This window comes from Haliotis rufescens, unplaced genomic scaffold (assembly GCF_023055435.1).
Source record: "Haliotis rufescens isolate VD_foot unplaced genomic scaffold, xgHalRufe1.0.p SCAF_9, whole genome shotgun sequence".
Taxonomy (NCBI): Eukaryota; Metazoa; Mollusca; class Gastropoda; order Lepetellida; family Haliotidae; genus Haliotis; species Haliotis rufescens.
Genome location: NW_025964383.1, coordinates 30,854,735 through 30,871,383, shown reverse-complemented (window position 1 = coordinate 30,871,383; position 16,649 = coordinate 30,854,735). Strand labels below are relative to the sequence as shown.

Here is a 16,649-nt window from a genome sequence, read left to right as displayed (position 1 = left end):
ACACAAGAATGAGATTCATATGATTTAATTACTAATTCATAGCTATGCACAAATAAAAATATACATATTTGTATAACGTTTGATAGGGATAATCAGATATGTCATTCTATTTAAATAAACACTTGACATATAATGACAATAAGTTTTGTGTCTATTAATCGTGAGACTGCAATTTCATCCACATATACAGACAACATGGGCTAGGATTAACACAGCATACATGCAACATACAAATTACACCGATGAATACATAGATGAATGTCACCAGGTGAAATAAACACTCAATCAAATTGGATTTGTACAACCATACAATATTGGTTTGCACTAACGTTTATAATATTGTGTCCAAAGTTACATTGTGGTAAGCTGTTGTACATACAGTGAAACCTGGTTAATCAGGTTGGTTTAATGCAGCTTTCGACAGTATTTCGGTCCTATCATGGCGTCTCAGCTTAATGTAGGGGAAACGCCTAAAATGATGCATTCCTTAGACATTTATCACTAATGTTCTCCCAACGAACACAGGTATGGTGCTGCCAAACCAAGAATCATAATCAGGGATAATCCCTCCTCCCGAGGCAAGGGAGTTAACCGACTATAAAGTCCTGTTCCCACCCGTTGAGTACCTTAATTAAAAACATGAAAAGATTTGCAAAAATCGTTTGTCGCTGCCAAGTTGGCAGTGCACATGCTTTGCACATCTTGCAGTCAACGAAATCTGCACGTTGAAATCCATGATGACTAGTTCATTACACGATTTTGATTGGCCTATGCATAGACTCGTAACTGTGGAATTCCTGCCTAGTTTGGCAAGGGTGAAAACTGTTAACTCCCTTGCCTCAGGAAGATGGGGCTAATCTGAAGTTAGAACCCATGATCAACGTCTGCACGGTGAGCTATGGCCTGTGAGGGGACTGGACCACCAGTACACCCTGATTAAAATAAGCTATAGGTGATATAACAGTTATTTAACATAATGAAAACATTATGACTAAGAAATAATGGAATCTGAAGTAATATTTCAAAATCTTCTGTCTTGCTGAGTTACATGCAACATTTTACCATGTCATAAAATATTTTATAATTTTAAAAGAGGAAGTTTTGAGTCAAGTCTCTTCTTTCGAAGAATACGTTAATCATGAACTCTTTTTAATAAACATTCTATCATCATGATCCTGTCCCAGCTAGCACACCTACATCGGGTCGACATTGGCAATTAATTGGCCACTATTGGCATTATATGAATAGAGAAGCTGTTTTTTCTTTCTTGTTTTTTACTTATGGTGACATTGTTGAGTCATGAATATCAAATACAAGAGAATTACAAATGTGCCTAGTTTCAGCCATGACAGCAGTAACCATGTCATTAATATAACTTATTCATGTTTGGATTTAACATATTTATTTTACAGTATCACACCTTCACAAACATCTTGTTCTGAGAGAATGTTTATATGTTGTGTGTGCACAAGCTTCAGCAAAAGCAACGAATAACCATGTGGAATAGTTTCAGCAAATACAGCAATAATTTCATCACTACAAGATTCATGTGTGGGTTTAAACAAATATTTTCTGTATTAAATCAACATAAGCAGAAGAAATTTTGTTTGGAAACAATTTTAATATTTCGTCGGGACACTCATTTCTGTGTCAGACCAGATAGTGGCGAGGTACCAATTTCAGCAACTACAGCAATAATTTCATTACAACAAGTTTTATGTGTGAATTTAAAAACCTTATTTTTGCATATAAAATCAATATAAGCAGAAACTGTTTTGTTTTGAAACAATTTTTACATTGTGTCTGTACACTCGCTTCTTTGCGACATACCTCACATCACATTTCATCAGAAGATGTTACTGTAGCATAATTTCAGCCAATACAGCCATAATTTAATAATAACAATATTATGTATGGATTTAAAACAATTGTTTTGTAGTATTATATCAATATAAGCAGAAGAAATCATCTTCTGGAAGAATTTTTACATTTTGTCTCTGTACTCAGAAAGTTGAGGCTGTGACATAAGTTCAACAACTACAGCAATAATTTCATCATAACAATATTAGTGTGAGTATATAAAAGAATTGTTTTATCATAATAAATCAATATAAGCAGAAGAAATCGTGTTTGGCGACAATTTTTACATTTTGTCACTGCAAGTTCTCACTTGTATCACATCACATTTAAGTAAGTTGTTGCTGTGGCATAATTTGAGCAACTACAGCAATAATTCCATTATAACAATATTCGTGTGAGTATTTAAAACAATTGTGTTATCATAATAATTCAATATTAGCAGAAGAAATCGTGTTTTGAAACAATTTTTACATTTTGTCTGTGCACTCACTTCTGTTTCACATGACATATCAGAAATTTGTTGCTGTGACATAATTTCAGCAACTACAGCAATTATTTCATTATAACAATATTCGTGTGAGTATTTAAAACAATTGTTTTATCATAATAAATCAATATTAGCAGAAGAAATCGTGTTTTGAAACAATTTTTACATTTTGCCCATGTACTCTCTTCTGTTTCACATCACATTTCAAAAAATTGTTGCTGTGGCATAATTTCAGCAACTACAGCAATAATTCCATCACAACAATATTCGTGTGAGTATTTAAAATAATTTCCAAATCCAGGAGAAACCAGGAAAGTAGTGAAACCAGACATGTGAAGAACTTGGTTGTATTTTGTACAAAACAAACAGAACACACACCGAACACTTCTATGTCCGCTTCACTGACTTTCCCCGCCTGTCATTGAACAGTTGATAGAAATATCTCAGTTACACGGACAACTTTACAGAAGCAGTTTATTTCCTATCTCAGCGCTTGGTAGACGAGGGCCCTCTTGGCGTCTGTCATGTCGACGTCCCCCCCGCTGATCAGACTCATCGCCGCAGTGTAGCAAGCAAACGCCATCCCAGCACTAAACATGGGGACAAGAGGTTCCCGGAACACCTCATCATACTTGACAAGAACAATCCCCCTGTCCAAATCAATGAAGGCCACTCTACCCCTCCCCACATCCAGCACCACGCCATAGTGGAGGGTGGCCTGTGTGCCGGGAGTGCGGGACATGGTGTTCTGGTGACACTCGCCCCGCTCCCCCTCCCGATACACCGCGGTACAGAGACTCCTCCCGTGACTGCCATATCTCTCTACACGGACACACCAGGAGCGACGCTGTAGAGAAACCCACAACCCTGTGTCCACCTGTCCTGCCTGGCACACCCCCATCTCCAGGACATTCCACGGCACTCCCCTCACCACCCGCACCCTGGTCTTTGTCTCCCAGTATGTTGGTGTGGTGGGGAGGAGGGTGAGTGTGGAGGGGGGTGGAGGAAGGGGGATGGGGGAGCTACAGGTCCCCACGTACTCCTGTAGTCTGTTCCGCCCCTCATCCCGTGTGTAGCGCGACGAGTTGACCAGCTCACCGTCTGTAGTTACGTGGCACACGTCTGTGTTGGCCCGAGCCGCGTCCAGGTGACGTTTAGGACCTGGAAATAAACATTGTGTTTGTTGTGTAGCAAGTTTATTTCACTGTTTGTTACAAACTGAGACACAGAAAGAGATTTACTGAAAATATCGGCTGATTGTTTGCTTGTTTCCAAACAGCGCGCTGAATGTTCGTCTGTGTTTTTCATCAGTACAGAATATCTCCCACAACTGCGCTATATTAGCGCGTTAATTACAATGTAAAACTATTACTACGAGAATTCAAAATGCATTTCATTAAGAAACAAATGGATCAATTTACCGTAAAATGTAATATAAAAGAATTTTTGGTACACTTTTGATTTACCCCCATTGTGGAGATATCTGCCAGACGTGTGTTGTGCGTGGACGATGTTATTGTATGAAATACGATCTCAGTGAGTGAATTTCCCAACAAAAGTGTTTGTGTGTGGATTCTATATGAATCTTTTACAGAATAGGATGAAAATAAACTAAAAAATATCGTGTTTTAGGATATTTTTGACATTTTGTGTTCATCATACACCACATGAACAGGTATATTCTATGTCCGCTTCAGTCACTTTCACCGTTACCCCGCCACAGTCTGTGTGTCGCCATGTACAGGTGTGTGTGTGCGTGCGTGCGTGCGTGCGTGCGTGCGTGCGTGCGTGCGTGCGTGTGTGTGTGTGTGAAACGTTAAGTGAAGGACAGCATTGTTTCAATTTTCTTTGAGTGTCTCGCATTATGTTTTTAGTATTACTATTAGAGATCGCAACGCAGTATTTTCTCAGAATTTAGATTGGCACATTACCTCTCGGCCGTTTCTCAAAGCCCCAAACTCCCATATCAATTCCTACATGGAATTGTTTTATGCCTACAGTATTGAAGACGAAGTGCATTTTTCGATAACTTGTAGTCGTTCTTCAGACTTCAGAATATATTTTGTGAACTGGGCCTTGTCTACAAATCCAAATTTCATGTTTTTATCTCCTACAGGTCAGACCATGTGCATTCTGCATGCGGTGTGATTATTTATTTTTTTGAAATAACTCACACGATTGATCTTGTTATTGTAAATACACACGGGTTGCTTTTTGTGTCGGGGTGTTATAAGGAAACAATTTAAGGTAACACACGGTACTACAACCCAGGGATAAGTTTTTCTCTCGCCTCATTGCTATCCAAATGCATCCCCAGTCTGCAACCCATGATTGCCGTAAAAGGCGACTTACAGGATCGGGAGGTCAGGCTCGCTGACTTGGTTGATGTATGTCATCGATCCCAGTTGCATTGATCGATGCTCTTGATATCAATCACCGGTTTGTCTGGTCGAGACAAGATTATTGACAGACAGCCATCATATAGCTTGAATATTGCTGAGTGCTGCGTTTAACAACAAACCAACCAAACCACACTGGATCACCAGCCTGCAACACGGGAATTTGAGAAATAAAGACGTCTGTTATCTCACAGAGCTCAGATAAGCTGCGTTTTTGCCTAAAACACGCAAAAATGTATCAAAATTGTAGAAATAGTTTTGACTTACTTGTGTACAAATGCAGTAAAATTCGGTTATAACGAACTAAAAGGGATCACTAATTTTAAATCGTTATAACCATAGTTCCTTATAAGCATATATGCTTTATAGTGACAAGTCTTTTTGTTCTAAACTTCTAATTTCTAAAATTACGCGGAGAGGGTGGACACCCATATAACTACAATCACTATTACAATCTATCAACATTGCCGAAATAATACAGATACACATGAAAAGAAATTAAAACCACAACAGTATAAAATTCTGTATTTCACCCAATGTGAAATGTAGCGTACTTTGAAATGTAGCATCTCTTTCCTAATCTTTATGTACAAGTCGAATGCAGGCATCACACATACATAAACTCTACTACAGTGTAGTATGCATTGTGAGTTCATGAGACATTTTATACACTTGGGTCAGTACACGAACAGATTCATATTAGAAGTCACCTGAACTGCATTTTAAGCAGAATTATCCCTCTCTCATAGGGTAGATCAAGACATAGTGTAGGTCAATATACTAGCATAGGTCATGTAGGTCGCGAACACCTGGTTTCAGTGACACATTATAACTGCCCCCAGCCCCTCCGTCTCCCAATGTGTTGAAGAAAACCCGAACATATTTCATGATTCAGCAGACATAATTCAAAATTGTCATATCGTTTTTAGTTTCAGCAAAATCAGTAAATGCGTTAACCTGTCACTGGGTATTCTGATCCATCACCTGATTGTCTGGTTTGTTTACAGGCCGCCGTTGTATGCCAGGAGTACTGTTTCACCGCGTCAGACAACAATTCCTTTTTTATGTAAATTGTGTGAGTGGCGGGTGAGTGACATGCTTACCCTTTTCGCGAACACCTGGTGTCATGATTTAAGTGATCCATTCATATTATTTTCACCGCTATTTTACTTTTTAAGCCCAATGGAATCTGTTACGGCAGATAATCTAGATAGATTATCCTTTGGCGTTGACGTTTTATACTAACTTGAACTTGGTCGATGTTTCTGCTGGTCGGTTGAAGTGCCCGAGTTTCAACATAAGCTCAGTAGCATTTAGCAGTTGTGCTGCGTCAAGTACAAAAGACTACTATATATTTTACTTTTGTATTATTGGACATAGAAGTAAACCTACTTTTAATTATGTTAAGTTATAATGCTATTATATGTCAAAAGAGAGATACTGTCAATATTTTTTAAGTTGGATATATCTGTTTTATACATGGTAAGAGTTATGTCCCTTGCATTCTTTGCTTTGTGTCATAACTATATAAAATGGAATCTGATAACATGTTGCCTGCCTCATTGTTTGCAATTATACCATGACAGTTTGTGTTTTTCAGATTCGTCATTATGTTGCTCCAATATTGCAGACTGGCACAAGAGAACGTTTAGTCACCCATTCCATGGGCGGATACAGCTTTTTTGAAAACGGGGGTGAACAATTAAAATATATTTATTGTCTTTGGTGGTAATTTATACAGAAATAAATATTTTTTTCGAAATAAAAAGGGGGAGGTGGTGCGCACCCCCCCCCCCCCCCCACCCCCCCCCCCCCCCCCCCCCCCCCCCCTCTGTATCCGCCCATGCATTCACTCATTCCCGGAAATACTTACACGAAACCAGTCTAGGTTGACATGTCAGTCCAACAATGTGTACAGCGCTTCCATAGTCTGAAAGGTGAGAACTATCTTTACACATTAAGGTATTGGCTACTTTGATTGGGTAAAGGTTTTGAGATCAACAACTTAATAATAAACAACATTACATAGACAGTGACAGATTGGGGTGCAATATCTCGCATGGACACAAAATCCTTAGATTGTCTCACAAGTTTATTTTAAAGATATTTTTATGGCATTGACAGACCATTTTAGTAAATGAACCCCTGCAAGGGCGACACCACCTTACAATAATCATAAATCTCTGCTAAAAGAACATGCCATTGTATGATTCCGATTCCGATTTATTATCATGGTATGAATATACATAAACGGAAAAAAGTAACCGTTACATATGCATCTTTCAATACAAAGACATCTCGACTTTAATGTCGAAATTCACAATTCGCACGTGCATGTTCATTCACGGCGCACACTTTGAATGTTTGTCGGGAGCATGATACTCACACACGTTGTTTTGATTGTCAAAAGCACACAATAATTGTCTATATATCAGGTGCTCATAAACAAAACACTTTTGGGAAACTAACGCTTACCCAATGCAACGGCTATGTGCCGTGGGTATGCTGCAAACAGGGACGGCGCAAAACAAAGTTGTCAGACACTTTCATGTTCATCGAAACACAATATCATCTATGACATGGCAACACTCGAAACGCACCACGGGCCGGTTGGAAATATGTGACGTCATGTCAACAAGCTAACCGTATTCGGTTGGTACATGTACGGAATCGATACCAAACTGCTACATAAACAGCTCGGACAAGTCCTAGGTTGAGACCAATTAGTGGCAAAACCACACACAACCGGTTGAGGAAGCAAAATATCTGACCACAACGTTCAGCGATACCCCAAATGTTGCCTCCAAATCACCGTCAGTCACGTCTAGTTTGGTGTTGACAGCATATAAGGTTCAGAAGACAGGACTGAGTTGTCAGCGCGGAAGGTCGTGTAAGGGCCAACAGGCACCGAGAAGAACGTTTACTGTGCTTGCGTTACTCAACATCGTCAGTATGGGTTTGGAGATGTCATTGTATGGGGTGGCATCACAACTCAACTGAGAACACAACTCATCATTGTTAATGGTAATTTGAATGGCATGCGCTAGCGGGACGACATCGTTTGAGATTATGTTCTACCCTTTGTGCAAATCCAGGGACGTAACGTCACGTTACAGCAGAATCAATCCGACCTCATGTTGCAAGTGTTGGAACAACTATTTGGAGGCAGCATTACATTGCTGTACTGTCATGGCATGGTGTTTCTCCATACCTCTTCCCAAAGGAATATGCCTGGGTTGAGATGGAACGACACTTACAACAGTAACAGAACCAGACGGTAACGATATAGCTAAGTTGGGCCAAGCTTTGCTTGCCATTTTGAACAACAACCCCCTGGCTGTTTTCAATCATTTCGTGTCTTCAATGCGCACCTGCTGCATCACCTGCATCAAATGGTGGTCCAATATTGACATTGTAAATTAAGTTGTTATACCACCCCTATTTTAGGACGTGTCGCTATGTTTCCGGTTACCAGGTATGGGTTTTGTCAACAAATTTGTTAGAATAAAACATTGATCAAATGAATGACTAAATAGTGCGTTGTTATTTGCAAAAACATAAAATTTACACAACTGTATGTGAAGTGACCGCCTCCGTGTGCTAGTTATAGAGCGTCCGCCCGAAGAGCAGAAGGTTGGGGTTCAATCCCTAGCCGCGTCATTCGAAAAGACGGTAAAAGATGGCACCTGTTGTTACCCTGCCTGGCACTCGGCATTAAGGGGCTTGAACAAGGACTGGTTGGCTCGGAATCATTTTACCATGTCAGAGTGGGGTATTCATGTTAAACTATGGCATGGTATCTGAGTGAGCTAGCACTATAAAATCGGCGTTATTTAAGTGCAATAAACATGAACGCGACGTTAAACCTCATTTTCCATCACATTTTATGAAGCACGGCTAATTTCAGAAACAATTTCAGTATTGAAACAAAACTACACGTGAAAGATAAACTCCTTCGATGTTGGGACAATGCTCCTTGTCAGCAGTTGTATTACAGAAGTCCAGCATAATAGCATCATCGATCTGTGTATACAGTGCATGTCGGAAACTTCAATAAGAACACAACAATAGAGATTTGTCCATAAGCATTGTCACCTAACAGTACAAACCTTTTTCCAGACTATCGTTCTTTGCTTTCAGTTCCGTGAGTTTCTGCTCGTTTTCCCTGATTATCTACAAGATAAAATAATCCAGCAATGTGTTGCCATGTTTTACAGGATGTCATAAAATCCTTGGTTGTACAGAAATCAACCAAGAACTGACAGTGACACTATTCAGGCAGCTGCTCACGAGTTCAATGGAGGATGACATTCCTTCAGTACTGAGACATAATCCAAATGACAAACTTAATCATCAACATTTTGAGATCCCGAAAGAGAAAAAAGGCGTAGTACAATTACACAAAGGGGATCAACGCATGAACAAGATCATGATATTTCCGTCCAAGCATTGAATTAATACTTTAAAAATTCACTTTGCTAAAGAACAGCTTGCAGACCTGTAAACTACCCCACACCCAGATCGTACCTATCTCTAAGCATATACATAACCATATACCATATACATGTATATCAAATCACAATACATTCAATTCAGTAAACATTGCTATGAATATGTATATTTCAAAGTATCTCCCAATATATAGGTTTCAAATATCAGTAGAACATACTGATAATAATGATTTAATGCATAAATGTTATGATGAGCATGTTGAGCACATATGAACTACACAAAGATAAAATACAGACACACACACCTGTCTGTCTGTCTATCTTTCTATACACGTGTGTGTGTGTGTGCGTGTGCGTGCGTGCGTGCGTGCGTGCGTGCGTGCGTGCGTGTGTGTGAATTTCATAAATTATTTAAGCTTAATCAGGTCAGTGCATGGGAAGCGGGAATACATACGCAGATTTTATGTTCGCTTCTTTTCGTGCTCATTTAAACGACAAAGACATTCATGGAGTGGCTGTGTGTGGGCTATGTTGTTATCCTAGGTACATGTTGGTAGTCAGGTCCATGCTAGATTAGATATCTATTTTTCTATTGATATTGGTCCCTGCTATTTACCTTCAATGCAATTGCAGCCAGGTGGTTTTCTGTCAGTCGTCCCTGTTGGTATTGCCTCAGCTGGTGAATCAGAACGGGAACTCTTGTGTGTCCTTTAGATTCCTGTTCTGATAATTACCAAAAGAGAAAAGAAACTTCATGAAATATTTTGTGACTTATATGTATGAAACTTATAAAACTGTCAAATGTTCGCTGGGTAGTTGGCAATTTCCTAGATGTATGGGGATCACTACAAAAGAGTTTGCTGCAGATTGTACCTCATTGGCAAATGCATTGCATAGCTTTATTTTGATGCTGATTGGGGAACTAAATATATCAACTGCTTCAAGTTGTGTTTTACCTTTATTGTGGCCTCGACCATCACTCGTGTTGTCAGATTGTGACGTTATGGAACCAGACAGCTGTAAGTAAAGATACATGTTTCATGTGTAGACAGTCATTCATCTGGTTGCCAAACGTAACTGATATGTCACTGGATGTTTTGTGGTTCAGCTTGTATAGTCCTCTCTCTCTCTCTCTCATTCTCTCTCTCATTCTCTCCCTCTCTCTCTATGTGAATAGTGTGGATTTCCTCCAACTCAAGCATGAAAAACAAATAATTATTTGTTTATTTGAGACTGACATCACGTAAGAAAAAGTTAAATGCTTAAATAAATGTAAAGTTTATACAGAGAAGTTTCATTTGGAGGTGAACATGTCTGGAAAATAATTTTATTTCATGTTCTCATGACGATATAAGCTATCTTTATCTGTTAACTACAATTTTAAAAATACAAGCATTATTTCATTTTCAGATTGTGTTTTCCATAAATTGGAAATGATCTGTAAAGTAAAATGTAAAACTAATGTTAAAATTTGTAGATATCCCAATCCATAGCTAAACGGTTATACTCACAACATCAAAACCTGGTACCTCTATGTCTAACACAGATAAGACCGTCGTGTGTCGAGTCAGGTACTCCATTGTTGCCTGCCACTCCACTGGTGAAAAACGATATATAGAGTAGATAAACCTATCATTGAGCAGTACATTATCAACAATTATTAGTAATTAATTATCATTTAACTTGGTAGTAGCAGTAGTAGCAGCAGCAGCAGCAGTAGTAGTAGTAGTAGTCGTGGTGGTAGAAATTTCGTCACATGCGGAACATTCAGTTAAGTGAATACGTTTCCAGAACCTGATTACATACCCGTGTATAATTTGTGGAGTTTTTCTTTTCTATGATCCCTGTCCTGAAACAACAAAAAACTTGATAAGACACACTATATCTATCTACTCGTGCGTGTAACCATTAAATATGTTTGTAATTGTCCATCGTTCATTCCAGTATTCACCATTGTAATTTTTAAAAATCTATGATGAATGTTATGATAAATATGATTATATGAAAAGGTACCTTCAGTAGGTTGTCCAGATCGTGATTAAGCTTGTCGATTTCTCCCCAGCCTGCAAACAAACAAACAAACAAACATCGAAAATTAATATATCAACCACTCACGTGGTGACCTTTTCAATACGTGAATGACTTTATGTTCTGTATTGAAAATTGAAGACACATATAAAGGGAATCATTGTAAGGGAGCAATACGGCAGCGATGCCTTTTATCTGGGTAAAGTAACTGAGGACCCTCAGCTGCAGGTACTTACGGCTTTCAAGATCTTTTCCATCTGTGTCCTGTGGCTCTATTTCCAATTCGGTTGTCTGGATACCTTCCTTCCGTACTGGCTGAAATACAAACAGTCATGTAATCTATGATTACTTAAGATATAACATTGGTTGAAAAGGAAGTTTGATATGTTTCTATAATCCAGATCTTGGCAGATTGCAGTTGAAGATAATATGCACCTTTCCTAAATATGTTCGTAATATGCGACAGTGAAAATATAACATAAATCATAAAATTAAGATAATCAGTCTAGGAACGTGAGATTCTTGTAAGTTACACACTTGAATGTCGGATTCTCTTCCTTCCTTCCCTGACTCAAAGTGAAGCCTCTCTGCAACAAGCAAAAACAAAAATGTTTTCACATTTTCAGTGTTAGAGAGACAATTGAGTAGCAGCAACATGCTGTCATTGTAATTTCGATCAATACATATTGCATCGATAAATACACAATAATAATAAACAGAAATAATATGTTGAAACTTACCCATTTGTTGCTCAATTCCTGGACTTTCGACATGTCCATCCTGAAAAGTAATAAAACGTTAACTTCCTTGATCTTGAAGGAACCAATGTATTCCATTTAACAGCCAACTTTTAGCAAACCATCTCAGCAAAAACTTCTTTAAATCTTAAGATGATGTTGGCACATTGTGGTCTGAATTTTTGTATTTTAATCTATTATTAGAAGAACATTTTCGGGGATTATAGATATGTATGTCACACCTTACCATCGTAAAATTGTGTTTCCATTCTGTGTATTCTTTTTTACCCAAAGCTGAAAGATTGAAACTACAATTAGAACGTACAGTCATCATTCAATTGTTGTATTATACATGTCTTGGAAATATATCCATTTATGTACTCTCATTTTACTCACATGTTATATACCAGTTGAACCACTGTAAAGGCAAATGTCCCACTGGTACAACATGTGTCAGTGTAAGAGTGTATAACGAGAGACAGATGGGAGAATGGCAAGATGAAGGACACGCAGGAGGAAGATGCAATGGCTCCAGAATGAGAGATGGAATAACTGGTGAAGCACAGATGGAAGAATTGGGGATTTGGGGTAGTAGTGGTAGAAGAAAGGAAAGAGAGAAGAACATGATCGATAACAGTTCAAATACAGAAATATGACATGTGATATATGTTATGTGGAGTTTAGACAGCAGAACAATGATATAAGAAACGATATGCTCCAGGGAGGAATGGCCAAATTGACAAGGGACTAGGGGGCAAGTAGGATGCGTGGTATACAGGACCAATTAGATGACTGGGATGAAGTACGGTCAAGAGAAGGTGGTCTGGAGGAAGGACATGGGGAAGGCTTGGCGGAGTACATTGGAATGAAGGACAATATGAGTGGAGGAGGGAACGTGTTATGACATGTATTACTTAGTTGGCTACATTATGTTCCGAGGACATAACCATCAGTCTTATTATCTACACTACATACCATTCCTCAAGTGGGCCATTTTAACCTCGTGATACATTTGAAGCGTTTTATCTTTGATCATGACCTGAAATAAAATATATAGACAATGTGATTTTCATTATCATATCTTATTTGTTAGTCATTATTTTGCTTGCGATTCATACCCTAGATCTCTGTAATTTCAATTCTTACCGATCTTAGAAGAGGAAACATATTCTTCCTTAGTCTCATTCCCTCATGTAGGTCTGACAACTGAGCCTTGTGTGGGGCAGAGAGTTGCCCGAAGCCGCCCAAGGCTGAAATGAATAAGAAGATTTAGGTGAAGGAATATCTTTTACATCTGAAATATTTGTTCTGAATGTCATCACATCCCCCAGTAAACATCACCCCAAGCAGTTTTATAGAGAGACATCCATAATAGCTCTATACTGCATTAAGTAGCAATAAACCAAATCAACCATTTATATAACGAAATCTATAAATCGATAATTATTCTCTTTAATAATCAACATTAAACTTTGGGTTTCCTCATGTAATTTCACTGAAGGGTGAATCATTCAATCTCTTGGGACCAGGACTTTTGTTTTAGCCAAGTCAATGGATATGTCAGTCTTTCAAAACATGCATTGTTTACGTGGGCGTTTAAGGATGGAAGTACTGAAATGCATAGTGACCCTTGCTTGTTGTAAGCCAAAGTGGCTTGACCTCCAGACTATGGCGTAGCGGACGAACCTGCAAATAAACAAAGGTAACAAAGTGGCATTAATACAGTTACTATTGGTGTATATTATAAGATGTGAATATCTTTGTTTTAAGGGTGTGTAATCACAGTGTTTTCTGCTATGTATCCATGTATATATGTATCTATGTAGCTGTGTATGTACGTATGTATGTATGTATGTATGTATGTATGTATGTATGTATGTATCCATCCACCCATCAATCCATCCATCAACTTACAGATATACGCCATGTTTGTTCCAGTTTGTAACTAAATATTTTCAGCACACTGAAATCCCTGAGGAGATATTCAATCTGTTTCTTCCAAGCATCTGAAATGTTTTTGAAAAAAAGCAAAATTACTTACACCCTAAAGCATATATAATAGGTACCAACTATGAAGCTGAGAGTCGTATCATGAAGGTTGTTTGCGTTGTTATTTGCACATCTCTCGAGACGTTATTTACTCTATCTTAATCATCATCATCATCACGAAATAGCTTTATTCTATTTCACTTCATTATTTATCGTGACTTTGTAATAAACATTTACCATCAGACAAAACATCTATTTGTTTCTCCATCCCTTCTGTTTCCTGCAAACATAAAATGAAAACTTTGTTAATAATAAGCAACTCTGGAACAAACGGCTTCGAGGGAACCAGTAATGGCTATTCAATGAATATATTTTTATCCCTGTAAAACGGTTTGTCATGGGTAGGTTTGTGGAAATATACAAACACCATATGGAGGTAGGGTATTGATAAGACTGACTGGTATTAATAGCAGCTAGTTGTTATTTAAGTGTTCACATTAAATGTTGTAGTCTCATTGGTTATGAGTGTTCGGCAATCCTGCCCAGGAAACAAACTCCCCACGGAAATGACGACTCAAAATATATTTGAAGAAAATACCTGTCTCAATCGAAACACTCACACCTCTAAACCCTGCCATGATATGGTTAGTGTTACAACATACATTACCCTTTCTGCCTCGCATATTTTGGACTTCAGTTCCTTAATATCAGTTACATCTGAAATGAACAACATGCAAGTCGTCAACAAAATATTAGCTGTTAACTGCACACAGAATGAGTTTTTGTATCAACAGTACTTAAGAAATGCTGTGGGGTTTTGTTTCTTTTTTCTCTCTTCCTTTCACCAAATTTGTCAGATTAAAAATAACATTCATGATCTAACAGGGAAGTATATGTATAAACGACAAAGAGTCTGGTTTTGACTATAGAGTGCTGAATTTATTGTCATATGTAAATACACTTACAGGTTCCAAATCGCCACTTCCGACTGCTTGCGTGTGTCATGACTGTGTTGGTTTCATCCACGATATTCACACAGGAGGACAGGTCAACCGTACTGAGATCCTCTGCTGCTACAGCTGATGGGTACACCGACCTGGAAACAGGTTTTTACAAAACTGAACTCATATCAAGTAATGGTTTCAAACAATCATTAAGGCTTTAAGTTAAGGCTTCTTTCTGCAGACTTATTCAAGAAAGGAATTGGATTGTTTGATGCTTTATGTTGTTACCGGACTTGATACGACTACTAATGCTACTGATGGCGCCAACCAATAAGTACGCCGACTGCATACAATCTACATTTGCTATAACTTAATACAAACCTGAGTCTGTCCCTCTCCTCCCGTGACCTACACACCAGCAGAGTGTCCCCCTGTCGGTTCAGTCTCCTGGCCACCTCCAGCATCAACGTCGTGGCTCCACTTCCGGGCACACACTTCACCTGGACATCCTTATCGTTTATGTTCTCCACCAGAATGATACATTGTTCTTTGGTAAGAAATCTCAGACAATCTCCATCAGTCTCACCAGTTTCTTTGAGCACCGACTTCGTTTCAGCAACACCAGCCCAGAAAGCAGTGAGCACCTGCTTATATCTGCTAGGTGTCATTACCAAAGAATCTCTTGTGACAAAATGTGAAGAATCATTTGCCAACCTTTTCAGTCGAGTCTCAAATGAGGCAGCGTCCTCGAGGATTGACGTATGAATGACTCCATGTATGGAGTTGACATCTTCATCCGTGAATCTGCTGAGTGTCTCTACCACTCCTCTGGCCACTGATGTATTGTACATCACTGTCTCAGGAGACTCTGCATCTCCATCAACCAGTGACAAAACTATCACAGGTTGTCTAGGTAGTGCCAGGAATACATCACACACTGTGTGGCTTGGACGGGGTGATGTGGGGAAATCTAGTACTTCTGATAAGGAATGGGCTAAGAACATAAAGCATGGTCCAGCCCTTGGGTTGGGAAAGTCTACCACTTCACTGGTCAGAGGATCAAATACAAAGTCGAACGCATGATTTTCTATGTGTTCAATGAGTCGTTCTTTCACTTGTGCTAAAGGGGTTCTTAGGTCCTTTGGCACAATATTCTGACCATCTGAAAATATACAAATATACAGTTCTTTGAAAGCTTGTCCACTGCACGTAGAATGCCAATTATGTGACACATTATGTTGATAAAGGCCGATGATACAGAAGATCTAAATATAGTTACATTATGTATAATTTTATTCATAGATCAAATAAACCGAATAACTGACCTGATGTATTTGTGTATGTTAAGGGCACTATTAAAAGTTTTAAGGGGCAAAGCGTTTTGGTGTCTTTCGAAGATTTGACTAAAATGTATCTATAAATAACCTCAACATACTCAACATGTCCTGGCTATAAAATATATGCTTTGTTTAAATTTATTGAAGGCACTCAGTAAAATGATTACGTTTGTTATCTTTTTGAATGAAGTAACTTCTTATTTCATAGAGACTGTCTCCAATCTGTTTCAGGTCAGGACGAAATAAGTCGTTTGTCCCCAGATATAGACCATGCTCATCCTCCTTTGCGATATTTTGCTGGAACATGAAATGAAACGTGAAGCTTGCACTGATAATGTGAAATGAAACTGGTACAGCTTTATCGATCATTGATGACTGTGGCATAAAAAACTCTTTAGGGAAACATCTTGTGATTGT

General features: G+C 38.6%; 2 protein-coding genes across 3 annotated transcripts in view; both read right to left on the bottom strand.

The window, feature by feature from the left end:
* LOC125377395 overlaps positions 1-16,649 on the bottom strand; it is an 82,779-nt gene that overhangs the window by 57,344 nt on the left and 8,786 nt on the right. The window contains exons 9-12 of one of the 2 annotated variants that reach the window (XM_048390491.1): positions 16,400-16,529; positions 15,277-16,057; positions 14,917-15,047; positions 14,619-14,668 (exon numbers count right to left, since the gene is read on the bottom strand). In XM_048390491.1, coding sequence (XP_048246448.1) covers positions 14,619-14,668; positions 14,917-15,047; positions 15,277-16,057; positions 16,400-16,529 — 1,092 coding nt within the window. The remainder of the gene's footprint in view (positions 1-14,618; positions 14,669-14,916; positions 15,048-15,276; positions 16,058-16,399; positions 16,530-16,649) is intronic. The other variant, XM_048390492.1, reaches the window with a different exon arrangement.
* Positions 10-14,548, bottom strand: LOC124128539. The gene is made up of 17 exons (XM_048390503.1): positions 14,189-14,548; positions 13,877-13,968; positions 13,591-13,648; positions 13,109-13,212; positions 12,938-13,001; positions 12,210-12,256; positions 11,966-12,005; positions 11,763-11,812; positions 11,462-11,540; positions 11,211-11,260; positions 11,004-11,046; positions 10,709-10,794; positions 10,154-10,214; positions 9,814-9,920; positions 8,856-8,919; positions 6,620-6,676; positions 10-3,508 (listed from the first exon to the last, which is right to left on the bottom strand). The coding sequence occupies exons 1-17, from the start codon at positions 14,217-14,219 to the stop codon at positions 2,829-2,831; spliced, it is 1,713 nt and encodes a 570-aa protein (XP_048246460.1). The 5' UTR covers positions 14,220-14,548; the 3' UTR covers positions 10-2,828.